This window comes from Fusarium graminearum, chromosome 1 (assembly GCF_000240135.3).
Source record: "Fusarium graminearum PH-1 chromosome 1, whole genome shotgun sequence".
In the NCBI taxonomy this organism is placed as follows: domain Eukaryota; kingdom Fungi; phylum Ascomycota; class Sordariomycetes; order Hypocreales; family Nectriaceae; genus Fusarium; species Fusarium graminearum.
Window position 1 is genome coordinate 1,484,151 of NC_026474.1, and position 27,516 is coordinate 1,511,666.

The following is a 27,516-nucleotide window of genomic DNA, read 5'->3' on the forward strand; positions in this document are numbered from 1 at the left end:
TAGCGTCCGGGACGCTGCAATAGGCAGGCAAGGCACCAAACGGGCAGGCCACTAAAAAAAATCCTAGTTTTTTTTTGTTAGTGGAGGTAAATACTAAGACCCGTCCGTTCCTTTGACTTGCGGCCCTTTCTTCCCTTCTTTTCCCTCCTCACACCATACTGGTGAACAATAGTTTAACGTATACCCACGACATCTCGCCGTTGCCAAATGCATATAGCAAAGACTGCCGTCCTTTGTACTTCTTTCTTCCGATACCAGATGCGTGTCGCGAACTTCTACGAGACCGAGCCTCACTTCGAATCACAGCCCCGCGCAGATCCGGAGCGCCGACGAGGATTTCCTTGAATATCACGATTCTCTGCGCTTGTCCATAACTTGATTTGGGCGAGTGCTGTGTGGTGTAGCTGTCGGAGCACAACCGTGCCGTCTTTCACCCCCAAACCCACAGACTCTTACTTTGAATACCGCCCGCCATGATAAGCCACGCACCTGCCGCGGTCAACATCGTCCGTGGCTTTCAGACTACACCTGCTACCTCTGGCGACGAGGACTCAGACCCTGGACACAACGAGGTCCCCACCCCCCGACGAAAGACTGCCGGACGAACCATTGTCAACGATGTTGTGAGCGCCAACTGCAGCCCAATTATTCGAGCATCTTCTCCCGCTGTTTCGGGTATCGCAAAGCTGCGCATGCAGATGGAACCTCTTAGTCTGGACGGAGGATCTCCTTACTCCATGAGCCGTTCTACAAGTCAGCAAGGCATCGCCCTCGATTTTCGAAAGCAGATGATCAGCCGCACACACAGCCGAGAGGATGTTCGCAGCGAGGCTGGAAGCGAGATTTCAGACACCTCTATTAGTTACGAAGTGAACCTCGAGCACGATTTCGCCGACGAGAGTGTTCGAGAGCGTAATGGATACCTTGGAACCCTTGAAGGTGGCCTTGCGCCGAACCGTAAGATGACGTCGGAGGACTTTGAACAGCTGCGATGCCTCGGCAAGGGAACATACGGCACTGTGCTTCTGGTCAAGCAGCGTGCGACTGGGAGGCTTTATGCTCAAAAGCAGTTCAAGAAAGCCTCCTTGGTGGTCCACAAGAAGCTCATCGAGCAGACCAAGACTGAGCGACAGATTCTCGAATCCGTCAACAGACACCCGTTCGTTGTCAAGCTGTTCTACGCTTTCCAGGACCACGAGCAGCTGTACCTTATCCTTGAGTATGGACAAGGCGGCGAGCTCTTCACCCATCTTGACACTGAGAAGATGTTCTCCGAGGATGTAGCTGCTTTCTACATGGCGGAAATGCTTCTGGCTATTTCGCACTTGCACAACGATCTCGGTGTAGTATACCGCGATCTTAAGCCAGAGAACTGCCTCTTGGACGCTGAAGGCCATCTTCTCCTGACCGACTTCGGCCTGTCCAAGGTGTCCATTGATGAGACCGACGCTTGCAACTCGATGCTGGGAACCGTCGAGTACATGGCACCTGAAGTTGTGCTCGGGAAGAAATACGGGAAAGCGGTCGACTGGTGGTCCTTTGGAGCGCTTGGGTACGACCTGATGACTGGAAACCCGCCTTTCCGTGGCCAGAATCACGCCAAGATCCAGGACAACATTGTCAAGCAGAAGTTGGTGCTTCCTTACTTCTTGAGCGCCGATGCCAAAGATCTCCTTACCCGACTTCTTCGCAAGGATCCCAAGAAGCGTCTCGGAGCAGTGATGCCCAATGACCTGGCGACCATGAAGAAGCACCGGTTCTTCCGCAAGATTGACTGGAAGAAGCTCGCAGCACGGGAGGTTGAGCCGCCGATTCAGCCGATGATCACGGATCCTGAGTTAGCCGAGAACTTCGCCCCCGAGTTTACCGAGCTGGCGATCAGCCCGGTACTGCCCAACAAGGATGCCTGGCCCCGAAGCCTCCCTAAGGATGAGCTCTTTGGTGGATTCAGCTTTGTGGCGTCTTCAAGCCTGTTGAACGAAGATCGGTTTGCGGCATATGCCCAGACATAAATGATGACGGTGAAGAACGAAGACGAGGTGTTGGATGGATCGGTGTGGTTGTGGTTTAAGATTGCTGCGTATTGTTTTCGGGGTGGTTGTTTTTGCCTTTGAGTCATGACTATCAGTACAAGAAGATCAAGCCATCCGTGGCCACTAGATTTAGATGGTATTGTTATTGAACTTGTTGCTGTATCGAATCGCATAACGTTCATTTCTCTTGATACCGGATTCCGAGTCCCGAGTGACCTTGTCAGTAATGTGCTATGTTAGTATGTTTGGCCTGCCAAAAACGTGCATAAGGCCGGAGACCAACGTAAGTCGGGGGCTTAGCTTCACGATTGGCACCTGCATCTGCATTTGGAGCTATAATGTGACTAGTGGTGTTGACGTTCGGGGTTGGAAAGCAGAAATAGAAGGTGTAGCAGAGATGGTAAAATAGTAGACACTCTCATCAGCGGGGAGGAATCACGGCATACGGCACGGCATTGAGACACGTATTAGGGCTTTGAGCAAATTTATGTCTGACCAGCCAACATCATTAAGGGATTGCTGAACGAATAAGACGATGCTTTTGACGGTCAAATATAGTATCAAGGTTAACGTGTAAGGCACAGCATCCAGTAACTATCATGAGATTGACTCAGTGACTTGGATTGCTCCCGCTTACTCCATTGAACTAGCCTCATGGCGCAACCTATTTGATCGCCCGCAGCTTAATAACCTCAAACCCGAAAAGGAGGGCCGCGCAATCATCCTGCACGAGGCGTCCATGATTGCATGGCATTGAGGACTTGGGACGTAGCAGGAGAATGGAGATCAAGGTTAAATGTCTTGGTATCATTGATGTCTCTGCTTTGTGATGATTGAATAATCAAGCTAAGGCTCATGGCCATCGGAACATTCTAAGTTTTAAGGTTGACAAAACTACCGTGGTTCCATTGGCATGTTTTGAAGAACAAAAGGTGACGTACACATTGAGGCTAATGAGGTATTCAGAGTTCCAGACCCCTGACAGCGTTGCAAACGAGAACATTGTTATTGGGCGGTCCTGGGAAGAGTCGGTTATGCAAAATGAAAATTAATCTAACACGATACGGTGAAGCCTATAGAAAGTGCTGTGGTTTCGGTAATCTGTGTGGGATAGCATTGCTCTCAAAACTATACGAATACTTGACAGTGTCTCTAGTGGGATGAGGCCCCATATCGGATTGACAATTGCTCCGGACGGAGAAGCATAAACAGATCACTTACCCCATCGGGCAGTTACAGCCCTGAATTAAGAGTCCCAACGTGGAGGCACCAAATCTACAGATGCTACCCAAGCATATCTTGTGGGGAGATCCTTGCAGCACAGAGTAGGCGGCCGCCTATTAACTCAGTGTGTATCATATTCATCCCTACTGAGTACTGACTGCCAGTAAGCGCGTATTCGAACAGCAAAGACGTTGCTGAAACATACGCTGTTTCTCGCCCACATCCTCGGATGCCGGCTGGCTCGAGGCACACAATACATCTTGTCAACGGCCACAGTTTCAAAGTCATGATGCTTCGACTTGTCAAAGATGCTCTTCATCCAATCACTGTAGCGCCACGACTGTGCCTTGAAGCTCTCAAACGACCTCGTTACAAGCCTTCTCGGCACTGCGACCCGAATGGCTACATAGGCCAGCGTTAAAACTAGATAGCACGTACATAGTAGCTCGATCCTGAGATAGATGATAGCAATAGCTTCTGCCGTGGTCTAGGCTGAGGCAGTGCGGGCGAAACCTTAAAATTCTTGTCTAATCTTGGCCTTTGACATATCAAGGGAGGATCCGAGGGCAAGCGAGCTGCTTGAGCTGACGACAGCGTCAAGTCAAACAAGGCCACTAATGACGGCACCTGTATTGTCATCTGCCGAGAGACCCTTGGTATGTCCATGCTGTAACAACTAGCTAAGAAAGAAAGTAGCCGTTAGTGGTACAACACAAATGTGGCTTTTGCTGCGTGTAGCGAAAAAGCCAAGCGTTTATCTACCGTATTGCAGTCAACCGGGGCAGCTCAGCCCGCTAAATGGAGCGTTTCGAGAGGAAAGGAATGACCCCCCGGTCACCATCTAGATCTGTGCTGCTTACTTTTCTTTATATGAGCTACCCATTGCCCCCCTTCCTGTAAGCATGCCAATCTCAACAGAAAATTTCCTCATTCACAAATCAAGACAAAGACACCGACTCTAATAGGTTAACTTGTCTTTATTCGCATCAAAAAACAATAATGAAGTGGTCAACTGGCTCACTGCTGGCGGCGTTGTGTAAGTCGGCCTTTATCATGTCAATCAAGTATTTATCCAGTTTCTTTGAACTAACTCAACTCTCATTCAGTCACTCCTAGCGCACTCGCCATTACACCTGAATTCTGCCCCAAGAATGGCAAGGTCTGCTTCACCTGGGGTGTCCCAGAGGCCTCAGCAAGCTCAGGATCCGGCCCCATCTACTTCCAGATGAAGGCACCAACAAGTATGCAATGGGCAGGTCTCGGTATCGGCGACCGAATGTCTGGCTCCCAAATGTTCATCATTTACCAGGACGGAAAGGGCAACGTCACACTGAGCCCAAGACCAGGAAAGGGCAACGTCATGCCCGAGTACACGAAAATGGATGGACTCGAGTTGCTTGAAGGTTCTGGAGTGAAGGACAATGAGATGATTGCCAACGTTCGATGCAACAACTGCAAGAACGTGAATCTCAAGGGTTCTGACCTGTGGATTGCCGCTTGGCTGGCTGGCGACTCTCTGGCCTCGACAAGCCCCTCCGAACGCATTTCCCAACACGACGAACACACTACCTTCGATGTCAACCTCGCCAAAGCTGCGATGACCTCAGACAGCAACCCTTTCCTTTCAGCTAACACAAACACGGGCAGCTCCAGCTCCGGTGGTGCTGCATCCGAGACATCCAGCCGAGGTGCAAGCAACAAGGTTCAGCTGGCTCACGGTATCATCATGTCCATCGTATTCATCGCCGGGTACCCTCTGGGCGCCATTCTCATGCCCATACTCGGCAAGTGGATCATTCACGCCGGTTGGCAGGTTGTCATGCTGCTCCTGATGTGGGCTGCATTCGGACTTGGATATGTCGCTGCTAGAGACGGAGGCTTGGTAAGTTTGCCCTGAGATGCCCTCGCACTCGCACAAAATGTCACTCAAGTACTAACAATCGTGTTACTTTAGTGGGGAAAGCAAGCTCACACCCAAATGGGCACTGTTGTCGTTGTTTTGATCACCCTTCAGCCTATTCTTGGTTACATGCATCATCGATACTTCCTCAGCCATGGCAAGCGAGGCATCATCAGCCATATTCACATCTGGTTTGGCAGAGCCCTCATGATCATCGGTATCGTCAACGGTGGTCTGGGCCTGAAGCTCGCAAGCTCATCCCGTGCATTCATCATTGCTTACTCGGTCATTGCTGGTCTTGCTGCCATCCTCTACCTCGGTGCTGCCATTGTTGGTGAGAGGAGACGATCGGCTTCTCGTGTTAAGCAGATGTCGCCTCAGATGTCTCAGGAGGAGGCACGATAATGTGGTTTGGTCGGAGTTGAAAGTGGCAGAAGCTGTTGTGCTTTCAAGGTGTTTCGGAGCTCGTAACTTGTGATACCAAGGATCTTTGGGCCATTGGGCTTGAGTCCTATAAGTTGGAAGTGACTATTATTTACTAGTCCATTCTTTATGCTTGTTTGTTTCTTATCTAAGAATTAGTAGATGTATATAACTGCATTAACGACGGAATAATATATATAATGCCGAGTACCTGTTTGGTTTAATTGCCCTGTCGTCATATGTTTTATGCGTGCATGAACCCCAGATCTTAAGATCATAGCCGAGTCAAGCATAATTAAAGATATCCAAATCGATGCAACGAGAATAGTAAAAAGTCAAAAAGCAACCCTTGAGCTCATGCGTCAGAAGCAGGAAATATAGCAATGATGCGTGTAAGTGAGCTTTGACGTCGTTGATCAAGTCCCGAGAGTCACGTTCGAGATGAGAGGGTCAAAAGCAAGATCCGATCCCAACGTCAGCCAATCATTCATCGCAGGCGTCACGTGCATACCACCCGTGATGCTCCGTTAGCCGCTGGGGAGCACCCAAAAACCTGAGGCACCAACTCGCACGGTAGCAAGGCCGAAGCGCTCTAACCGGGGGCGAGGAAGCATCCAATAGTGCTTGCCAACCTCTCACGAATTTTCCCCCAAAACCCTCAATCCGCCCATCTCCATCTCCCCGGAGTCACCCCAATTGAGCCTCTACCAGCCATTCAAAATGCTCATCCAACTCTCCAGGGCTACGGTAAGATCTGAACCGAATTTATCAATATTCTTTATAGACACGCAGGACTGATAAATTTGTAGCGCGCTCGCTCCGCCGTTGCGGCTGTTTCTCGTGTCGCCAGACCCAATGCCGTCCAGGTGAGGGGCTTCATTGCTCCTACCGTCTCCAGGAAAGGTAAGATCTTGCTATTATCGCTGTCCACACTTTGAGAAAATCTCCTCCGACGTCGCGATTCGGCCTCTTCGATTGTCAAAGTCCATTTCTTCCGGTCGGATCTGTCATATAGCCGAACCTGCGCTCCACCTAAGCTCCGACGTCGTCAATATCGATCGTTCTGATGCGGCATCCCATATGAAACTCAAATAACCGAATCCTCGCTCTTCCGACACTCTCGCCAAACTCCGGCATATATTCCGATTTATCAAAATGTGACCTGATCCGTTCAATGTTCAATTGCTGACATCATACTTCTTATAGCCGATTTTGTTCAGGAGCTTTACCTTAAGGAGCTCAAGGCCTACAAGGTCCCCGTCGTCAAGGAGTCCGATGCCGAGGGCAACGTCCAGACTTTCAGCGTCCCCAAGACCCCCGCTTCCCCCGAGGAGACCGACCTCGCTGGCAACCTGAAGGAGTACGAGAGCATGGCCGTTGAGATCGAGGGTCAGGACACCTCCGCTCAGTCTGCCGGCGCCCCCAAGGTTGCCGACTGGCTCGAGGCTGAGGAGGATGAGGAGCCTCACCACTAAGCGGTTTATTTTCTCTCTCCATTACCATATGAGGGTGGCTCATAAAACTATCTGTACCGCAGCAATTTTTCGGGGGTGTCTCATTTCTCACCGCCCAGCTGCCGTTACTTGGGGATAGCAAAAAGAGGGAGGGCTGACACTAAAACTCAGCCCGGGGATGAAGAGCCGGAAGCGACCAGGAAGGAGCTGAAGCAAGTGGATTGTGGACGAGAATCCTGTGTACATTTTTCCTAAAATACAGCCTTCGGTTGCCTGTAGGAACTAATTGCGAAATGCCAACGTTAAATGAAGCTCAAGCAAACTTTTACTATTAACTACTGTCCACATCTGTCCACTTTTTGATTTGATATACTGCAAGATCGTGAATATCGATCCAGGAATTCTTTGACCCTAACATGTTATAATCCCGCCAGCAGTTCCAGTAAACTTAACATCGTGCATCGTGTATCACAAGCAGACCTTCCTTCACCGACTGATCATCATGATCAACGGTGTCTAGGCTTTCTGACCTAAATGACATGCAGTAGAGCCTCAAGCGTCCTTTCATTCAAGTCAATGACACCTGTCATCTGTCCAATGCCTCGAGCTCTGCTGCATTACATCAACTCGAGCTTGTTGACGTCAGGTGGCAGCCAACGTCATTAACAAACCACAAGGAGGGACGGAAGGCTGCATACGAAGCCAATGATAGGCTACCATATCCAACACGGATAAGCTCAGAATAGACTCAAGAGAGAACAACATAGTTCCATTCTGGGACAAATGACGATCAAGTACGTGTATCTTGTCTTGTGGCATTCTCATTTCATTACTGCATATGGCTCGTCCTGTTATTGCTGGGAATCAAACTAGCGGGAAAGACATTCAAAGAAGAATCGTCCAAAAAAAAAAACCGACTTTGTTCCCTCCTTTCTTCTTCTTCTCTCTCTTTCTTCCCCCCTTTCTGTCATTTTACACAACCATAAACGCCATCAGTCCTGTACAACACGACGACCAATGCAATGCAATACCAGCCGACCTTGATGCATATAATTCCACAATTAGACATCCATAGCCCACATGCAAAACTAGGGGAGGGGGGGCAAGCTTGGGGTTTCGCGAAAATATTACTTTTTTGTTAAGACATGTAGAGATAGATGCACCTCCAGCATGATTGAAACGCCGAGTTTGACTTTAATAAAACGTGCAAAAACCAATCTGCCGCATTATACGTCAAAATGAGAACCTCCCACCATGTGCTCGTCGTGCCCAGTCTTCATGATCCCACTCATCCGGTTTGCCTTCCTGAGGTCAATGTCGTCCAGATTATCCCAGTCGTCGTTATCGCGGTGCCGGCGGCCATGACCATTTCCATCATCCATGTCTTCGTCAACAAGTCCTGCTCGGTCTCGCATGTGGTCTTCAAGCGCACTTTCATCAACAAATGTGAAGCCCTGGAAGTTGGCTTGGACAGATGGAGATAGTGGTGTTGAAGCGGCGTAACCCCGCGCCAAAGCAGCGGCACGCTCGTTTAGAGAGCCGTTCTGATCCAGAGCAGTCGTGAACTCGGGGTCAAAATATGAGACATCTGTCTCGGACTTCAATTTGGGCTTGAAAGGAGGAGTGATGAGCTTCTTGGTGAGTAATGTCCAGTCCACGTCGCCAAAGAAGGGGTGTCTCTTCAACTCCTCAGCATCATCAGTCGCACCCAATCTGTGCTTGGGGTTTCGGTTAAGGAGTCCCTTGACGAAATTCCTTCCTTCCTGAGAGAGGGTGTCTCGTGGGAACCTCACCTTTCCGAATGCAATATTCTTATACATTTGCTGTGTATCCTCGGCATAGAATGGGCTCCAACCACAACACATCTCGAATACCAAGACACCGAGTGACCAGAAGTCCACCATCTTGGTGTAGCCGGATTCGTCCAGCAAAACTTCGGGTGCAAGATATTCGGTAGTTCCACAGAACGTATTGGTTGTGTCGTTCTTCGTAAGGTTGGCCTTGGAGAGACCAAAGTCGCACAAGGCGATGTGACCATTTGCGTCCAGAAGGATGTTCTCGGGCTTCAGATCTCGATACACAATATCGTTGTTGTGAAGGTGCTGAATGGCTAAGATCAACTCGGCGATGTAGAACTTGGCTCGCTTCTCGTCGAACCGGCCCTCCTTCTGCAAATGCCAGAAAAGTTCACCTCCGGACATGTAGTCGGTGACCAGGTAAAGTTCGGATGGTGTTTGGAAAGAGAATTTGAGACCGACGATGAAAGGTGAGTCAGACATGGCTGTGCGGACCAGAATGTTTCGCTCGCCTACGGTGTGGGCGACCTCCTTCTTCTGTACGATAACCTTCTTTTGCAGAACCTTCATGGCATAGATGCGTTGAGTATCCTTCTTTCGCACTTGGTACACCTGACCAAAAGTACCCTTGCCAATAAGCTTGAGAATATCGAAATCCTGTGGACCGAACTGTTTCTTCTCGGCCCTGTGGTAAATGGCTTCGAGGAAGATTTCGCCGGTCGGCGCCTTCTCAGCCATAGTGTCTGCATGACCCTGAAGCTGGAACCAACCCTCAACAGGAGTGCCAGGATCCTTGCTGGCTTGGAAGTCGACATGACCGAGAAACTCATCTCCCGATGCCCCATGATCATATACTGAGACATCAACGAGCATATCGTAGTCTACAACGTCGCTGTTTGGTGTCAGTGATGGATCTCATTTAAGTGAACCAGCTTGAGGTAACGTACAATTCTGCTTCCGCATCCCACTTTGGGTTGGTGAAGGATAACGGCCCAGGCCGGTTGCGAACTGAGCCACCGTGGTCATGGATGCTGGTGTTGCTGCTCTGTCTGCTTCTCATGGGAATGGCCAAGGGACGACCTGAGTCACTTCCTGATCGTTGAATGGCGATGCCACCATGAGCGGGAGGTGGGTCGATGCTGAGGTTGTCTTCCTCGTCAAGGGAGTGGGGGCCGCCCGAGATGAGCTCACTACGTTGGAAAACAACAACAACATAAGGGTCCCGACTCTTCCTGAGTCCTCGGGCTTCATTGATCTTGATTGTTAGTTTACCCTTGGCAGCGGGTGCCTGGGCACCGCCAGAGCTCCTGGGAGTATGGGCGCCGCTGACTTCAGCGCTATCATGGCTGGTTCTCCCGGAGGAGGGGGCTCTCTCAGAGGCCGAAGGTCGTGCAGCCGACATTGCTCGAGTAGGAGTCGAGTTGCCGCTCTTGAACGTCATACGAGTTAGCTCCTTGAGTCCATTAAGAATATTCCACTTGCCGGGGGCAGCAACTTCAGAAGTGTCTGAATCTGCAGCACCAGGTTCGGGGTGCGAGGGCTGGATGGAGTCTTCGGTATGTGCTGCGATTTTGGAGGAGTCAAGTTCAGGTAGTGATGGGTCATTGGAAGTTTGAAAGTGGGTGGTGATGAAAGGCGAGGCTGTGGGTTTCTTGGATTGTGTCTGCTGTGTAAGAGACTTAGGCTCGACAGCAGCCCTGCCATGGGCCCCTGAGTCGGCAGAAATCATGTCTTGGGAGATAGAACCCTCCGAAGACGAGGGCTGAGATGTGGGTGGGGTTGGGTAGGGGTTTGAAAGGTTATGCTCATCCCGCTGCGTGGTACTCGGCATGCGATCAAGGCTCTCATGTTGAAGAGGCGAACGATCAGAAGCCGAAGAGTCACAGCCGCGAGTAGAGCCCTCTGGGTGTACCTGCAACTGCAGGTCGGTAGGTGGAGCGGGTTGAACTAGAATCCCGTCTAGAGCGGTATCGCTCTCTGACGAATTGGGATCTGACGAAGGCGCAGAAGGGTTATTACGAACCTGGCCAAAGTAACTCATGATACTGGGCAAGCGTTTGTCCTGTAGATCGGGTTGAGGAGTAGCTACACCAGATCGAGGAGTATCAACACCGATGTGATCGACATTATCCTCGTCTGCCACAGACCTGACGTTTTGGTTAATAACCCCATTCATTTTTGTAAGAGATTTCCAGTGAGTGAATAAATCCTTCTACACCGAAGCAACTGCGCGGGGGGGAGAAAAACAAAGTGGGAACACTAGTTCATGACGGCTGCCAAGCGCGTCAACTAGAGGGTAAACAGGGCAAAGGCCGAAAAGGGACCACCCAGGACAACAAGCAATGGCGGTCGAGGTGGACTCTGGCGATGCGACTATGACGAGAAAAACACGGAATGGCGAGATGTCCTTTGGAGCTCAAGGTACAGAGCAGCCAGTGGTGTGTTCGCGAAAGTGTGGATGCGAACGAAACGTCAGGACCAGCACCAGTGAGCGAGTAATACGCAGTATAGATTGGGATGGGAGCCAGTCTTTGCCGAGAGCGGTCGTGTAAGACGAAGCGTCAAGGGACCAAGTGGAGGCTCGAAACTTGCAAGTAAAGGAAAAAGAAGACGATGACGAGATCAATTTCTCCTACTGCCGGGAGTAAAAAAAAAACTCGCTGGCTCGGTGGCCGGGGTAGGCTTGTTCAAAAAGGCTTTTTCTTGCGAGTTACCAGAACTTTTGCCTGAGTTTTTTGGCCTAGGCAAGGAACAAAACGTGGAAAACTGTAGCTGATAGCGGGGCCCAGCACGCAGGGACTGACTCTGAAGCTGGGCAGCCGTTGATTGTGTCCAATCACAGTCAGGGCGAGTCAGGCCTGGGCTTGCAACAACACAAAGGACGAGCTGTCTCTTGCATGTGGGAAAGGTGAATGTAATGCCATGATTGACTGCCGGTTTGCTCGTTGGTCTGTTCGTGCTGTTACAGGCCCTGCAGGAGGATCTCTAGGCCCCCCCGAAGATGAATTCGAGACGGCGGCGGCCGATTGCTCGGTTCCATTGCGACGGCGAAGTCGCCTTGATTGGTATATAGGCTGCTTGTATTGTAGCAGATACGTCTTGTTCCCTGGTGCTGATAATGCAAGGATCGAATCTCATGTTTTCCATGTTTGCCGGGTTCAGCCAGCGATCCCAAAGCAAAGGCTCGCCGAGCTATGGGGAATGCATGCTCTCTTGATGCCAAGGCGTCGACACCTCATCGTCCTGACCTGCAGTTACAGGGCAGCCATCCACTGGATAGAGCCCAACAGCGCCTAAAAGTGGAATACAGGCTTGTCTGAGCACCTGTAGAGTCGCCGGAGGCGGTTCCATTTTCATGTGAGGTGAGGTGGGTTCCCTCAGTAGGCGGTGTCGTAGAACAGGGACTGGACTGAACAGCTCTAGCCGGAAGAGGACGTTGACTTGGTTTCGCTGAAGTTGAGGTGCTGGAAGTCCGGGTACTGCAATCGTCCTATCGCCACCACCGCCGCTTGTCCTGAGTGAAGGGCTACCAATTCCAGCAGTGCAGTGCAGCGCACCTAACCATTGCGCTGGACACTCACTGCTGGGATCCGTGGAGGTGTCCATCGAATTTGAAATACACCAAAACAAGGGACGAAAAAAAAAGAAATAGCACCAAAATTCAACGCAAAAGCTTCAACAAGACAGAGAGAAAACATTCACTAACCTAGACATCATTGCTTGAGTTGCTCTTCGTAACAGATCAAAACCTCCTCCCGCATTTGAAGTCTCAGTGCCTGTCATGGCGAGCGATTGCGAGGAGCTTTATTAAAGCTACCGCGGCTTAAAAACAGGGCCGAATTGTCGGGGCGGAGGAAGAGAGGGGCGAAGAAGCGGGTATATTGCGTGAGATGAATCGTATAAGGTCGTCGATTGGGCGTCGCTGGCCCAGGGATCGTTGTTCGTTTCGAGGACGGGACGAATGGGCGATAAAGGTCGATAACCAAGCGAAGAAGGACAGGACGGAAGGGGAGGAAAGGATGATGGTTTATTGTTGAAAGAGAGGGGAAAAGATTTGAGATGGCACGGGTCAGAAGAAGTGACTGGATGGAGATGATAATTACAGTAGACGTCTTTTTGGGGCAAGGTCAAGGTGAGTTGAGGTGGGCGTGCGTGGGCGGTAGACTAACTATGGCCTGGCATGGCATGGCCTGGCCCTGGGGGTGTGTTTCCTCTATGTACAGTGCGCTTATTTAGGTACGTCGAGAAGTGAAAATTAACCAGAGGTAGGCTATGTAAACGTAAACTTTGAACAAGATACAGCTGATTTTCAAGCTTATTTTTGTGAGACAGTTGCCTGGCAGTTCACATTCTATCGAGATGAATTGAAGCTCAAGAGAGTTGTTGAGAACAAATCAGAGGTGTGTAGGCAGTTGAGTCGTTGGTAAGGAAGGAACGAGCTTCAGTTGTTGATACATGCTGGGAGAGGCTCATCGAATAATTCATCAGATTAGATACCTCCTCGCCTCAGCTTTTCAGGGATATTCAACTCGAACGCGGTGCATGCTTACATCACTTTCCACTATGGGATTGGGAAATGCTGCGCATATCGTTTTTATAAAGACTTACGTTGGCCTGTCGTGTTGCAGGTACGACCTCACCGTAGACTGAGAGTTTGAAGATGTTGAGGTTCTCGGTATTCGGGTTTGTAAACAACATATCCGTACAGCTAACTAATGAACTAGAGTTGGGGCTTTTCAGTGATGGCGTTGAAGCTGGCTCAGCGCCATCCGCCCAAGTCAAGTCAAGTTTAAGACTGTGACTTGACCCAGCAGGGACCCCTCTAATTACTACCTTGCAGAAGAATGACCCCGCCCGCTTTTTGATAAAGTGATAACGGGTTTGAAGATACCGTACGGATGCGTTTCCACGAGATGAGATAGGCTTAGACGAGTTGAGAGTGGATGCGTTGAGAAATGTCCATGACATCACCGGTGCTGGATGCGAATTCATTATGAGTTGTTTGCAGTAACCCTGCCAATATTGACTCCCAAGTCCCAACAGAGACGAACAGCTCAGAGGACAGACGGTACACCGTACAATTTGTTTTGTTATGTTTTTATTGCTTACAAAACAGCGGTGTCCTTTTTTCCTGGTTTTTGCAAGATGGGAAACAGAAATGCCAGTCAATTTTTGGGTTTCGACTGAATCATGATTTGGATGTACGTATCTGAACTACTTATTCGGAACCGACGCTTGAGACGTGTGTATCCACTGGCAGGCAGATTCAGATTACAACACAATTACAACAAACACTCCACAGTGCGTATGTCCTTTTGCTTCCAATGGTTCAAGTGAGGACTTTGACAGTGGAGAGTCGATCCTTTTGTAATCAACAATTGCGATTCCCATCTCTGAAACGAACTGATTTTCAACTAACGGTGGGGAGGTTTTCACTTTGGCGGGGTTACAGTTTCAACCGGATTTCTCTCTTGATTGCATTTATATTGCATGACAAATTGCATGTTCGTCCCAAGGTAATTGCATAATAACTAAGCCATCTTGACCGACAAATGTACACACATTCGTGCTGGATCGGATAGAATTAGATTAGTGATGGTATTGTCTACCTCCTAGTCACCTCTTTGCCCAACTATGCCGTCGCCTATCTCGGCTCTTTATGGAGCTGGTACTGTAAAAATAGGTACCTTCTTTAGCTGGTCTGGCGTTTAGTTAGTGCCCAACCCGGCGTTAAACAAGATCTTGATATCCAGTATCGAGATTCTCTTGAAAAAGGTATCTACGAGTTAAAGGGTATGACCATCTAACCCTGATCACTGATCACAAGGCTCATGCAACAGGATAGGATTGTCCAGATTACTTTTCAACTCAGAAAGTATAAGCGAATTTGTCTCAACCCCGCCACAGCATTTGCTTCGACAACAGGATTTTTCAACACCAGCTGATCAGCGAAATACGATATGTATGAATGAATGTCTATCTCATGATAGGCTGTTGACTGCCTTTCATCCGCAACCTACCAAACATTCTCTTAAGTCACGCATAAGCTTATGGTTTTTCTCGGTTCAGGGCGACTGCCATATGCTTCCAGCCGTCTTATGGTATGCAGGACTGTCCTTTTGCCAACACTTATCAACTCTAAGTTGTTGCCACAAAGATTGTTCCTTCTGGTTCTTTGTTACTTATTCATCTTACCAGCCTCGCCGCATCAAACTTGACACCGACTATTGGCCAGCAGCTCAAAGACCCTTAGAGTCCAATAGTTTTACTCCGCATCATGGTGAGCCGTCAATACGGATACGGGTTCGCTGCCAGCCTTTGTATTCGCTTGTACCGTCGTTGTGCATAGAAGGTTACGCATTCTCGTTATCCCTGTGGCCGGAGCAAAGTAAGCGACTGCACCATGCGTATTGCCACTATCTACGACAAGGATACTTTGTGTTTGTGTCCAACATGACAGAGTACGCTCGAGTCATCTGAATACAGTACTAAGTCTTGGTCATGCTGTACCTAGCCCGGACTTGCATAGACAGTTTCGGCAAACCGATCCACTCCTTTTCGCGACAATAGTGATGATGCTCTTAGTCGCGAGCTCACTCTGAGCGGTCTGCATACTTCAGTTACGGTGACGAGATCAACAGTCACCGTCGGCATGTCCGCACAATACTGATCTGCCATGTCTATCTACTCATCTGGCCGACACCCTGCACTGCTACCTTCACATGCTCGTCTCTATCTGACCATTATATGATGAATGCTTTACACACTTCTAATAGGCCACTATACATATAGACCACGCATCACAAGCCTGGTCCTAGTGTGATGAATGATCGACTTTCAGCCTCTGCTGCAACCTTCCCATGTGGTTGCTGTGTAGCAGCTGGTTACCCAATTGGGCAATACCCCGATTGTGATACCCAAAATTGGATACATCAACTTACTAGCCGCGGCAGTATAGCGATACAGTAACATTTGATGTTGGGTGGTCTGGTGAAACATGCCAGGGGTCAGCAAAGAAACATGCCTGTGCCCGATAGCTGAAATGCATGGCGTCTCATGGCTGAGCTTTTCTCTCTTGTCAGCTTACTATAGACCAATATACTACCAGACGGAGACAGGAACCTGATCATGATCTGTGTAGCTGATGTACCCATGGCATCAAAGCTATACAGGGCTTAGGAATCGGTGTAACGGAACCTGCAAAGGGGGGTTGTTGTCTCGTTTGCTAAAAAGGACACGGATCTAAGTAAGTGGTATTTGCTGCTGTTTGACAACTGGCCTTGAACATGGATACGTGACTTGGAAGATGGAAGGTCTAACTTGATCATGTAGCCGACAGGATAACTATGTTGCTCCAACAACAATAGGGCCTTCTAAAGCACAGTATATAGCAGCAAGCTGATCAACTTCACATCAACCTCTATCCACCTGGGGCGCAAATATCAAAGGGCTTTATTATCATTAAAGGTTAACCCGGTGTACATAAAGTGTTTCCCGGTACGAAGACGGCCAGTTTCTCTGTGTTACAACCAGTCGTGAGGTTCGCCACTCTCGAGCCTTCATCCAGTGTTCCTATTCCGTGTTCTTCACCAGAGCTCAAGCTCGCTTCTCCGATTCTTTTATCATATGTAGCCATCGTGCTTCCATATCAGAGGTGACTTCTTGGGGGCATCTATTGAGTTGACGTCGAGGTTTGAGCGGGTCTGGATAGTTCACTAAAGCTCTTGTCAGCAACGGACACACCAGGGAAAGATTCAATGGAAAAAACATACAGATGCTGACATTCTGGTCAGTTAGTTTTGAACGAACAGGCTCTCCCTCGTCCGCGGCTCTTTTTACATATATGTTGGCAGTGCGTTCGGTCATTTCGTGTTGTGTAGACGAAGAATGTAGTCCACCAGCCATTGAATTTGAAGGAGAGTAATACAGCTTGTAGATAAAAAGAACGAGCTGCTTTGTTCAGGTCGATGATGGAAATACACTCAAGTATTATCGTGGTGAAATGAAATTTGGAAAGATGGTTACAAGACAAGAACTTGTTTTGTTTGCCGGCATTGGATCTTACGTAGTAGGCATTGAATGCTGAATGCTTGAATTAGACAGTGGCTTGGATCCGGATTCTAGCTAGTCCACGGTCCAGCGTGGCTGCCCCACCAGAATGACAAGCCACCCCGCAATATTCCATGAATTTCAAGCTCTGAATAGTGACATTGACTAGAAATGCAGAAGGGCTTAACAAGTGTTGTCCAGATGATATATGGTCTATATATACTTATTCTGCAGTCTAGACCAGTCTGTACGCTCATAATGAGTTTATTTACTTCTCTAAGCATTCATGGTGCTGGCAATCCTATCAGAAATGCACCTCTGGCAAGTACCAACCCTTACGTCGTGAGTTTCCATTCTCAGCCAACTCAGCTCTCCATCTCTCAATGAAAGCCTTAGCTCCCGAGGGCCCAGCCAAAAACCCACCAACAGCACCACCCTGAGCCTGTCTTGCCCTGTTCCTTTTTCTCTTTCAACTCAAGGTAGTACCAAACCTCCAACAGTTGACTTGACCTCGCCCCATGCCCGACTTCACGATATCCAACAATACTGTCAAGCACCTTTTCCCACGACGAAGACGACGACGTTGACATATAGCCTGAGCCATCACAAACTGAAAACATATTCATCATGGGCAAGAACTCAGCATCAGTCCCTGACGCCTGGGACGATGATTGGGAAACTCAAGCAGACAAAATGACCAAGGAACCCGAACAACCCTCTCCTCAAGCACCTATGTCCAAGGCAGAACGCTTAGCACAGCATGCTGAGCAGAATCGCAAGCTTTGGGAGTCTGCGTAAGCCCTCTTACTTCAACAACCTATCCGGGTGTTTTGCTAATATTGGGAATTTCTGTATAACAGCGATGCTCCGCCAACTTTTAACTATTATGAAGCTGGCACCTCAGGTGTCTCTCTCACGACCCCATTTAAACCCCAGGTCAAGGTGCTTAGCCGGAAGCCCGTCATCGCTAAGCGCGATGGTGCTGCAGGCATGTCCGGACTCTCACTAGATGATGACAATGAACCGAAGAAGGAGGTTCCATTGACCCCAGAGGAAATCCGAGCGAAACAAAAGCGCGACAGAGAGGAGAAACAACGTCGATACGAAGAAGCCAGAGCCAAGATCTTTGGAGAATCGAACCCGTCTTCGGGAGCCTCTTCACCTGGCACAGTTACTCCGCCGAAAGCTGATGGTTACGCTGGTCGCGGTCGCGGCCGAGGGCGAGGTGGTTACAGAAACAACGAGACCCGTCAATTCGATGCCCGCCAACCTGACAATCGTGGCTTTGATACTCCACGCAGAATGCAGAACATGTCGGGCTCGGGCCGCGAGTTGTTCGACCCGAATCACTCGCCAAAACCTGAACCAGTATCACAAAGGCGACAGCCGGAATTTTCGTCGCCTGGACGAAGCACAACTCCCCGCGACGGGCAACAGCAAACGCAGCCGCAGGCACCAGTCCGAGCACCCAAGGGGCCGGATGGAAGTGGCCGAGGAGGTTTCGGCTTTGCTCAACGGGGTGGTAAGGGCAGTTGATTATTTCTATCGACAAGCTTTACCATCCGCCTCCTATCTTTCCAGCCAGTTGTACCACTGTTTCATCTGTGGTTGCCTCCTTTCCAACGTCGCTAACAACCTCGCGATACGTTGTAAATGCAAGTCTATCTAGTCCAATGTCTGTGATTTCCGCCCAATGCGCAAGGGTATCATGTATGTACGAATGAGAAATACCACCAACAGCTTCTACAGACCCATTAACAATAGCTTCGGAGGCGCCTACTTCCTCTCCGGAGAAGTATGCCTCGTCGACTTCGGCAAGCCAGCCCTTCTGCTCCTGGGGACCTGGGTTGCCAGAGTAATTCTTTCGCTCCATGACAACAGGGTCGTCGACTTTAATTTGACCGCCGCCGTTGGTGCAGCCTCCGGGGCAGGCCATAACTTCAACATAGCTATATTCAAGGGAGCCTGCCTTACCTGCGGGCTTTCGAGCACTTCCAAACGGCTTGCCGCCAGGCATTCGAGATGGCTTGGCAGGCTTTAATCTTCGAACAAGGTTTTGGATGTTTCTGAAACCATAGTACCGAGCGGCACGAAAGACTGGTTCGCCGTTCACAACGATAGAGTACTCTGCCACATCGACATTGCGACCACGGGTATGTACAATTTCTGCCCCAGGGGTCTGTGCCGCTCGGCTTTTAAGGATATGCCACAACAAACCACCTGATGTGCCGGCCTCGCGAGGTGAATTTCCAGGCAGTCGTCGGGGGAAAAGAAAATCATGAAGTTTGGGATCGGGGAATGGGTTGCTCTTGGATAGTGGCGTTTTGGGAACGTTAAAGAAGTTCAGGCCTCTTGACTCGGCGAGCATGAGAATCTCTTTGCTCGTGATGACACAATCGACGTCGCGGACACCTCGTCCTCGAATTTCTCCTTCGGCCCAGACCTCTTCAGTCAGCTCTTCTCGACTGGCTTCAAGTTTCTTGTCAAAACAGGGCATGATAGCCAGGTGCCAAATGCGACTAGGCGCGATGCCCAATGTCCGGCTCAATGTCGTCTTGAGCAATGTGCCCATTAAAGCCTGTGGCGACTTGACCTTTGAAATATGTGGTAGAACGTGGGGATGAGTCTTCTCGGCGTAACAAACCCAGCCCGGGCAGGATGATGCGAGGATCGGTTTGGCTGGAGTCGCAGGTGTGGATTGTGAAGGGTTGAGGACTTCGTCTGCGCCTAGGACGAGGGTTGCTTCTCTTGCAGTATTGGTGTCAACAACCCATGCGAATTCGTTGTTGTATTTGCCTCCACTGGCAACACCTTCAGGTCCGCGGAACAGGTTATCAAGCATGTGTCCGACTTGAGCCTCCGAGACACCTGCGCCGCATGCTGCAGCCAAGTTGGCTCTTGTTTGAGGGCTCACACTGACAACAAATAGCTTTGCATTCTCATCCTCTAACCCTTCAACTCTGAACTTGCCGCTGTCGTCGGTCACCAGCCTCAAAGCCGGAGCCGAGTCGAGTGTTGTGAGAACTTCAGCATGGCTCTGAAGACTGACTAGGACGGCCTCAGCGGATGTGACGCAGCCAGAGCAGGCTAGACAATCCGTGAGAGAAATCTGTGCAGGCGTGTTTGGGTTTGCGGTAGGCTGTTGGCCGTCAAGTATAACTTCAGTCTCGAGGGACTGCGATTGCGATTGCGGGGGCGGGGCGGAGGGGAGAGTTTCGATAGGTTTGATACAGGCGACACCGGGAGAGATGAAGTCGTTAAGGTCGTCGGCAGATAAAATGGCACTCATGGCGCCGGTTGCTTCGTTGAGGAGTTTTGGAGGGCGAAGGACGAGGGACAAGGACGATGTTCAAGATATCGAGTATGGAGGGTTCGTAGTTGTCGCAGTGCGCCGTAGTTGAGTAATTGCCCCTCTAGAAATTTTAAATGGAGAATATTGACGTTATTGGCTGACAAATAAACTTGTGCAATATTTTGCGACAAAGAGTAAAGCGTAATAGTGCTTGTTATATCATGAACGAGAAGGCATCAATGTTAGATAAAAAGATAAGAATGTAATAGTGTCTAATAAAGTATCTCAATCCTGGAATGGCTCACAAGCGGTTCGGGTTGGGCCTTGTATAACTAACTCCTCGGAGCGTCGGACACGGCGAAGACGGCGTATCAGACCGTGCTAAAATAAAAGATAGGCAATGAAGTCGTTATGATTTGCGGGATAACCAGCGAGATCGGCCCCTCACTCTTAGTTTCAAGGGTTCCAGAAGCAAGCGGCTCTTTCTCAGTTTTTTTTTTTTTTAGGTGGCAAGGCAATTCTGTCAGCCCAGGCTCAGTCAGTTGCACTCGGTTCGGAAGTGGGGGTTTGGGTGGAATGGCCGGATGCAATACGTCGTACCCAGCTTGGCTTGGATTGGTGGTGACGTATAAGTCCATCTGTTTTGAGATGTCTTGACGTGGACAAGGTCCAGAGCTTCAACTTCCCATAGCTACTAATATACGCTTCCCTTCTGTAGCTTCGTCTACTCATTCTTCAACTCGCTGTATAGCTACCAATTGACTCAAGCACAACTCTTTCTACATATATCTTTCACAATGAGCGTATGTATTCTGTTGAGGACTTCTCAATTCACCAACTGACTGATCTAAGGCCATCGCATCGTACAGCTTTGGAAACTTTGCCTGGCTGGCAACCCAAGGTCTGCCTCTTGTCATTTGGCCTAACTTTATTGGATCTATTCTTCGATCTGAGAATGATCCTTCTTCCCGTAAGTCACCTACGATTGTTCTTCGCTGTTGCGACTAACACCAGTTTAGCACTCGAGACCTATTTTGGTCGATCTCTTGGCCTGGCCCTTCTTGCGCTTGGCCTCATGGTGGTCGTTCTTTCGGGTGCTCTACCTCTTGGTACTACTTCAGACGGTAAACACGCACTGCTCTCTCCAAATTGTACACTCAAAGTTGCTAAAATCGCGACAGAAGCTCCAGATGGCGCGCCCTCTCCCTATGCCGCCGCCGCAATCCTTATATCCACTCTGCACCACGTATCGAGCGCCTTCTACTGCTATGGACGCTACGCCTGGACCGACGAGACAGGTTTCCTACTTGGCTGTGCAGGAAGCACAATCTTTGCGACTTTTGGAATATACTGCGTTTTGTTCGCTGGTGACAAGGCTATGACAAGCCGGTATCACAAGTTTGACCAGAGCACGAGTGGATTCCCATTCAGCAACTCGCAGTCATACCGGGCCAAGAAGAAGGCACTGTAAAGAAATCGTTGTTGGATATCTGTTGTAAGAATCGCTGAGTAATTATTAAATCATAGTTTCGTTTTGGTTTCGGGCATCTATAATAAACCCGTCTGCTGTGTGCAATATTCCTAATTCCCGAGACTAAACTCCCCCAACTCCATTTCCGTTTCTTTCATAGTCTACAAAACCGAGCCACGGCACAGCCCGCGTACATTGAGGCAGAATATATAGTCCATCAGAGGTATCTATTCCTCGATCTCGGACGCCGCTATCCCATTTGTTGCTGTGTCTTGGTCTTCATATTGAGCACCATTGGTCTTCTCTCCCTCGACGCTCTCGACACTCTCCACGGCTCCAGGCACTTGTACATCAACTGCCCCCGTAAGGATAGCCTGTCGTCGATCGTGCCAGTTGATTTCGCTCTTAATGGCTTGGTGTACCAGCACTTCCTTCTCGCGCCACTCTTGAAAGTAAATATTCTCCCACTCCTTGCATTCTTTCGCAAGCGACTCGCCAATCTCCTCTGCCCACTTGGCCTCCCAGTGGCACTTTCGGTAGAGCTTGTCGACAGGAAGTTGGAGCTCATCGAGGGTAAAGATTTCGTCGGTCAGGGGTGTAAAGAATTCGGCGTTGGCTTCGTCTCCGTTTATTTCGTCCGTGTCGTCGTGACCGCCTTGTGAGTGCTGGTTGGTCTTCATAATGATCTTGATCTTGCCTCCCTTGCCCTGAGGTCCGGATTGCATCGACTTCGGAACTGGGTCGGATGGGCGGAGAGCTTCTGTCTCGTGGACGGTTCGCATGTGCTTAGCCAGCGCGTCTGATCTTGTGAATGACCGATCACACTCTGCTACGAGTTAATAACGGTATACGGGTGCTTGCTGTGGATGTACATACCAGGCAAATAACAGTAGAATGGCTTCTCCCTAGTATGACTGCGCATGTGCGCCTTGAGTGCATAACCACTAGCATGAGGCAGACCCTTTCTACTACAGCTCATCCATTCACATGTGTACTTCTTTTGTCTGTTCTCAATATGGGAGTTGTGAATGTGCTCAACCAACTTGTCCATATTGCCCTGGTCGCCTGCTGGGCAACCATCCCAGTCGCACTTCGTCACTTGCTCTTGGAAATCCTCTTCATCGAGACGCGCATTGATAGGAGAACTGGGAATGTCGCCTGAAGTGTCAGACGAGACGTCGGACATGCCCTCGAGAGGGTCAGGCTCTGGTACGGCTTCTGGTTCGGCATCGGGAACTACAGCAGATGATGTCGTTGATCCGGCTTCGAGTCGCTGACGCTTCGAGGGTCGCAGTGTCGACTCGTCGTAGTCATGGCCACCATCCTCGTCTATCTCCGACTCGTACGTCGATGAGAGTGGTGACTCGGGTGGTGAAGAATCGCGTGCCATATTCGCGTGATGGATGCCGAGGCGCGTCTCCTTTCGTCAAAGTTGGAGCGCGATTGCGGAAGTTTCTGAAATGTTGAGGAGAAACACGAGTTGCGGAGGAGAGAAATGGCAAGTTGCTTGATGACAAGGATAAAGGGTTTCGGGGATGTCCCTTAAAAACAGATTGGCGATAAGTAAATACCGATACTGAGCTGCCCGTTGTTCGAAAAATGCCAATAAGAAGCTTAGCAACACAGTGCTAAAAGAGCGACACGATCCTTGGAGTGTCAGGAAGCTTGTTGTCAAAGCACATGTAAGGAGCAAAATTAGAAAGTAAGTTTATGCAATTCGGTGCTAACTTCTAGGTCACACATAATTCTATACCTTGAAACTCAGAGGTCATTTTTTCTTATAACAAAGTTTGAATTATCGATGTCGCATAGGTGAGGGCTGTGATACACAGTACATACAGGCTCAGGCTGCCAAGACAGACAGAACCAATACGATATAGGTACGTTGGTCGCATAGGGAAATTACTGAGTCAGATAATTAAAAGCAAAATATCTACAATATTCCATTGGCAGTCACAGGCTTTTCCCATCATATGTCTTGTGTCAAACAACATCTTTTGCTTGATGCGTGTTTATTTATCCCTTAATCAACAATCCTTAAAACTCCAGGCCTTGAACCTAATGTGCGAGGTATTGCAACAATTTGAATCCCCAATCTCACCAAATTTTGTGTTTCTATACGTGCAGAAGAGATTATAGTTTCTCCAGAGGGAATACATCAAACTTAGGCACCATTTGAGCTGGCAAGCTTGCGGCGGTCTTTTACTGCCTGCGCAAGAGTGTTGAGCGTAGAGATGGTGTCCTCCCAGCTAATACAGGCATCAGTGATGCTGACGCCGTACTTAAGCCCGGACTTGCCCTCGGCGGGAACCTTTTGGTTACCTATTGATATGTTAGTTGATGTTCATTCTATCGCAGACACTCCTGCAACTTACCCTCGTTGATGTTGCTCTCGATCATGACTCCCATGATGCCATCCTCGCCCTTGGAGATCTGACCAGCGATATCAGCAGCAACCTTGGGCTGGTTCTTGTGATCCTTGGAAGAGTTTCCGTGGCTGCAGTCAATCATAACTCTCTGTCGAACGCCCTTCTTCTGAAGCGCCTCCTTGGCAAGAGCAATGTTCTCAGCATCGAAGTTGGTGCCCTTGGTACCACCTCGGAGGATAACGAAGCAGTCGTTGTTGCCCTCGGTACCAACAATGGCGACAACACCAGGCTTGGTGACTGAGAGGAAATGGTGAGGATGCTGGGCCGCACCAATGGCATCAATAGCGACGCCCAGAGAACCATCAGTGCCGTTCTTGAAACCCACAGGGAAACTCAGGCCACTGGCAAGTTCACGGTGGAGCTGGCTCTCAGTTGTACGAGCGCCAATGGCACCGACTGACAGTAGATCAGCAAGGAACTGGGGTGAGATAGTATCCAGCATTTCGCTGGCGATAGGCATGCCCTTGGCAGTCAAGTCAACAAAGAGCTGTCGAGAGATGCGCAGACCCTTGTTGATCTTAAAGCTGCCATCAATATCGGGGTCGTTGATCAAACCCTTCCAGCCGACAGTTGTGCGCGGCTTCTCAAGGTAGGATCGCATAACGATAAGAAGCTCATCCTTATGCTTCTCCTTCTCCTTCAAGAGGAGGTCGCAGTAGGCAAGGGCAGCCGCGGGGTCGTGGATGGAACATGGGCCAATGACAACGAGCAATCGGTTCTTCTCGTCGGTGCCATTGACAATAGCGACAGTTTCATTGCGTCCTTCGAGGACCGTCTTTTTAGATTCGGGGGATTGGGAGATTTCGTGTTGGAGCAGGTCTGGGGGAGTCAAAGGGTTGTAACCACGGACTGAGAAAGTATTAATTAGTACATGCGCTGGGTAGAAATGTTGTATAAGTTAACGTGTAGAGTATGTACTCACTTCTCCAATCTTCAGAGTCAGCTTGGTTGCCAACATTCTTGTTTGGGATAAAGAACTTGAATTATCGTGAGTCACTGTCCAGAATCAAGGTCGAGAGAGCTTGGAGGGGTCGACTTACAGAGGAAGACATTGTGACGACGATGGTGGGGTTGGAGGAGTTGAAGGAGTTTCAATTGCGTAGCTGTGTGTGAAGGAAGCACAGGGAGAAGGGGGTATCGAATGGATGAATGCAAAGATAGAAAATAAAAAGAAGAAGAATCAAGATAGTGTCTCGATGAGGGCAGAAAGAAAAACAAAGTCTTTAGCTGTCTCTTCCTTCCCTTCGCTTCCTTTCTATTTGCGCCGGCCTCGGGGTGCCAGACTCAAGAGAGTCATTCCATGGTTGTGATTGTCTGTACACTGATTGGACGAATTGCTCTAAACCCCACACCCTTTCTGCCGGTCTAGCAGCGAATCCCAAGAAAGGCAGGTACAAGTTCCGCCTGTGCAATCCCAGTGGGTGATCAAGTACTGTGCTACACACCTGAAAGCTCCAGAATTTTAGCTTGACTCACCTCGAACCAAAAAGGATGAGAATGGCCACTGCTTGCCACTTATTATTAGCCACCAGCTACTGGCTTATGGCACTAATTCAAGCTAGACGTTAATGATCGCCATTTTTTAATTGTAGGAGGTTATTTCTTTGTTGAAAACTTGTGAGTGACGGTGAAGCCAGAGTCTACTACTGACCACAGAGGTGAACAATATAATACTACCTATCCATGCCTACCTAAAATCACGCTTGACATAGGCCCGTTCCATAACCACCAAACTATCTACCCACTACCGGCATAGTCCCTGTGCACACGGCAAGGTTTGTTAATTCAATTGGTCAAGTTTCTCGTGGCTCTTGGCTTTTCGATTGTTGGAGTAGAAGGGGCAAACAAACAGATGGACAATACTTAACACTCTAGCTGAAACCAACCCTCTGACAACCACCAAGCAAACAATGAAACATATCAAAACTATTAAAAAGAGAATCTTGAGTATCGCAGGTGGTTGGTGGCTGGAACTTGCTTGTTAGGGATTGAACCCGGATCTCAAACTATTATTTGTAGCTGCAAAGCTGGACGGCGTTTGGGGACATGACAAAAGATTGGACTAGTTAGAAAAGGTGGCCTCGACCAAATACTTCCTGTCCGATTTGTCTATTCGCGACGGTCGAGCAAAGACTATCCAAGGTCATGCTTCTTTTGCTTCGATCGTTGTATGTCGTTCAGCTTCAGTTATCTCGTGCTTGGTCAGAGGTCTTGGGGGTAATGGAGACCGGGCGACAGCTTTCAAGATCGGAATCCAGTCGGGGAGATTCTCCCCTTCTAACTGGATCTCCACGTCTCTGACAGCTATCATGAGAAACACTCGAAGCGTGAGATGTGCATCGTTCCCAGCTATGTGAAGGTGCGAGTAGGGAATACCAGACTCCTTCAGCAGCTCCTTGAGACTGTTTCTATACCACAACTGTAGCGGGAACTGAGCTGCTTTGACGGTGTCGATAACAAACACGGGTTCAAGCTTTATGTTCAGCAGTGAAAGCAGCGACAACTCTTGCCATCCCCCGTGAACAACAAGAACATAGGGTTTTCTGGTGAACCCGTTCAGGAACGTTCCCAAGTCCGTTATCTTGATCGGCCTTGTCTTGCCGAGTAGGAAGTGATAATTTTTCCATGAGAATGCAACTTTGGAGCCAAACACCAAATGGTAGGATTTGATAACATGGGATGCCAAGTCGTCACCTTGTGTAGATTTACCATGTAATTCTTCTAGAGCTTGTGCTTTGAGGTAAGACACACCAACTTCGACTCGTTGGATTACACCATTTTCTACTCTGAAATGATCAACATCAATGCTGAGAAATCCCAGGTTCTTGACGTCTGAATTAAAGCCACGTGGGACAGATGTCTGCGGTATGCCAGGCCAGCTCATGCCATTGATTAGCTGAGCGTTACAACTATAACCAAAAATCCATCGGAGAACTACTGTCTCGTCTCTGAGGATGCCTTTGTGGGCTGGCTCGACTGGGGTGCTCTTAGCGGAATCCATACCGATGGTACATGATTCAGATGGGAATGTCGTCGTCGATATCTCGGCTATGATCTAAGTCAGCTTAGTATACGATGCGTCGGGGTGGAACAACTTGCTTGCTTGTTCCAATCGTCAACTTCAAGGCTTCCGGGGTGGTTCTAGTTATTAGATGTACGAGGAAGAAACAGTATTATCGCAATCGTTGCAGCAAGAGATCATATTCCAATACAAGGTTTTAGTTGTATACTCATTTCAGCTTAATATGTAACGTCCAACCTAACGATATCAAGTCTTCGATGTATATCAGTAGGGTCGAGTGGTTCAAACATCAAACAATTACAGAATACTCTTCACAACGCCTTAGATTGCCCTACCTTGCCTACCTGCCTACACAAGTGTTTGATACCAGTGCATGCTGTTGTCTCAACAAAAACAGCAACAAAAAAAGATATCCTGCGTGTC

At 49.1% G+C, this 27,516-nt stretch overlaps 14 protein-coding genes across 14 annotated transcripts; 5 read left to right on the forward strand and 9 right to left on the reverse strand.

Annotated features, from left to right (window-relative positions):
* Positions 1-473: 473 nt before the first annotated feature.
* On the forward strand, positions 474-2,012 carry FGSG_00469 (serine/threonine-protein kinase psk1; the record flags this gene model as incomplete). The annotated part of the gene is made up of 1 exon (XM_011317837.1): positions 474-2,012. The coding sequence occupies one exon, from the start codon at positions 474-476 to the stop codon at positions 2,010-2,012; it is 1,539 nt and encodes a 512-aa protein (XP_011316139.1).
* Positions 2,013-3,106: 1,094 nt separating this feature from the next.
* FGSG_11769 (uncharacterized protein) lies at positions 3,107-3,923 on the reverse strand (the record flags this gene model as incomplete). The annotated part of the gene is given in 5 exon segments (XM_011317838.1): positions 3,107-3,221; positions 3,255-3,370; positions 3,463-3,680; positions 3,696-3,744; positions 3,771-3,923. The coding sequence occupies 5 exon segments, from the start codon at positions 3,921-3,923 to the stop codon at positions 3,107-3,109; spliced, it is 651 nt and encodes a 216-aa protein (XP_011316140.1).
* Positions 3,924-4,134: 211 nt separating this feature from the next.
* FGSG_00470 (uncharacterized protein) lies at positions 4,135-5,766 on the forward strand. Its single transcript, XM_011317839.1, has 3 exons — positions 4,135-4,293; positions 4,364-5,139; positions 5,212-5,766. Exons 1-3 carry the CDS (start codon positions 4,257-4,259, stop codon positions 5,560-5,562), a joined length of 1,164 nt encoding a protein of 387 aa, XP_011316141.1. The 5' UTR covers positions 4,135-4,256; the 3' UTR covers positions 5,563-5,766.
* A 445-nt stretch (positions 5,767-6,211) lies between these two features.
* On the forward strand, positions 6,212-7,375 carry FGSG_00471 (uncharacterized protein). Its single transcript, XM_011317840.1, has 3 exons — positions 6,212-6,327; positions 6,390-6,483; positions 6,787-7,375. Exons 1-3 carry the CDS (start codon positions 6,301-6,303, stop codon positions 7,053-7,055), a joined length of 390 nt encoding a protein of 129 aa, XP_011316142.1. The 5' UTR covers positions 6,212-6,300; the 3' UTR covers positions 7,056-7,375.
* Positions 7,376-8,260: 885 nt separating this feature from the next.
* FGSG_00472 (serine/threonine-protein kinase SCH9) lies at positions 8,261-11,006 on the reverse strand (the record flags this gene model as incomplete). Its single annotated transcript, XM_011317841.1, has 2 exons — positions 8,261-9,722; positions 9,778-11,006. 2 exons carry the CDS (start codon positions 11,004-11,006, stop codon positions 8,261-8,263), a joined length of 2,691 nt encoding a protein of 896 aa, XP_011316143.1.
* Positions 11,007-12,022: 1,016 nt separating this feature from the next.
* On the reverse strand, positions 12,023-12,613 carry FGSG_11770 (uncharacterized protein; the record flags this gene model as incomplete). Its single annotated transcript, XM_011317842.1, has 2 exons — positions 12,023-12,356; positions 12,537-12,613. The coding sequence occupies 2 exons, from the start codon at positions 12,611-12,613 to the stop codon at positions 12,023-12,025; spliced, it is 411 nt and encodes a 136-aa protein (XP_011316144.1).
* Positions 12,614-13,201: 588 nt separating this feature from the next.
* FGSG_00473 (uncharacterized protein) lies at positions 13,202-13,897 on the reverse strand (the record flags this gene model as incomplete). The annotated part of the gene is made up of 2 exons (XM_011317843.1): positions 13,439-13,897; positions 13,202-13,288 (listed from the first exon to the last, which is right to left on the reverse strand). The coding sequence occupies exons 1-2, from the start codon at positions 13,820-13,822 to the stop codon at positions 13,202-13,204; spliced, it is 471 nt and encodes a 156-aa protein (XP_011316145.1). The 5' UTR covers positions 13,823-13,897.
* A 2,367-nt stretch (positions 13,898-16,264) lies between these two features.
* FGSG_11771 (uncharacterized protein) lies at positions 16,265-16,886 on the reverse strand. The gene is made up of 2 exons (XM_011317844.1): positions 16,603-16,886; positions 16,265-16,545 (listed from the first exon to the last, which is right to left on the reverse strand). Exon 2 carries the CDS (start codon positions 16,464-16,466, stop codon positions 16,299-16,301), a length of 168 nt encoding a protein of 55 aa, XP_011316146.1. The 5' UTR covers positions 16,467-16,545; positions 16,603-16,886; the 3' UTR covers positions 16,265-16,298.
* Positions 16,887-17,506: 620 nt separating this feature from the next.
* Positions 17,507-18,415, forward strand: FGSG_00474 (uncharacterized protein; the record flags this gene model as incomplete). The annotated part of the gene is made up of 2 exons (XM_011317845.1): positions 17,507-17,673; positions 17,740-18,415. 2 exons carry the CDS (start codon positions 17,507-17,509, stop codon positions 18,413-18,415), a joined length of 843 nt encoding a protein of 280 aa, XP_011316147.1.
* A 19-nt stretch (positions 18,416-18,434) lies between these two features.
* FGSG_00475 (uncharacterized protein) lies at positions 18,435-20,168 on the reverse strand (the record flags this gene model as incomplete). The annotated part of the gene is made up of 1 exon (XM_011317846.1): positions 18,435-20,168. One exon carries the CDS (start codon positions 20,166-20,168, stop codon positions 18,435-18,437), a length of 1,734 nt encoding a protein of 577 aa, XP_011316148.1.
* A 683-nt stretch (positions 20,169-20,851) lies between these two features.
* FGSG_00476 (uncharacterized protein) lies at positions 20,852-21,736 on the forward strand. The gene is made up of 4 exons (XM_011317847.1): positions 20,852-20,974; positions 21,024-21,141; positions 21,191-21,295; positions 21,353-21,736. The coding sequence occupies exons 1-4, from the start codon at positions 20,969-20,971 to the stop codon at positions 21,640-21,642; spliced, it is 519 nt and encodes a 172-aa protein (XP_011316149.1). The 5' UTR covers positions 20,852-20,968; the 3' UTR covers positions 21,643-21,736.
* A 50-nt stretch (positions 21,737-21,786) lies between these two features.
* On the reverse strand, positions 21,787-23,200 carry FGSG_00477 (uncharacterized protein). Its single transcript, XM_011317848.1, has 2 exons — positions 22,519-23,200; positions 21,787-22,468 (listed from the first exon to the last, which is right to left on the reverse strand). Exons 1-2 carry the CDS (start codon positions 23,030-23,032, stop codon positions 21,870-21,872), a joined length of 1,113 nt encoding a protein of 370 aa, XP_011316150.1. The 5' UTR covers positions 23,033-23,200; the 3' UTR covers positions 21,787-21,869.
* Positions 23,201-23,806: 606 nt separating this feature from the next.
* Positions 23,807-25,123, reverse strand: FGSG_00478 (phospho-2-dehydro-3-deoxyheptonate aldolase; the record flags this gene model as incomplete). The annotated part of the gene is made up of 4 exons (XM_011317849.1): positions 23,807-23,964; positions 24,018-24,920; positions 24,994-25,030; positions 25,112-25,123. 4 exons carry the CDS (start codon positions 25,121-25,123, stop codon positions 23,807-23,809), a joined length of 1,110 nt encoding a protein of 369 aa, XP_011316151.1.
* Positions 25,124-26,214: 1,091 nt separating this feature from the next.
* On the reverse strand, positions 26,215-27,085 carry FGSG_00479 (uncharacterized protein; the record flags this gene model as incomplete). The annotated part of the gene is made up of 2 exons (XM_011317850.1): positions 26,215-26,980; positions 27,075-27,085. The coding sequence occupies 2 exons, from the start codon at positions 27,083-27,085 to the stop codon at positions 26,215-26,217; spliced, it is 777 nt and encodes a 258-aa protein (XP_011316152.1).
* Positions 27,086-27,516: the final 431 nt, after the last annotated feature.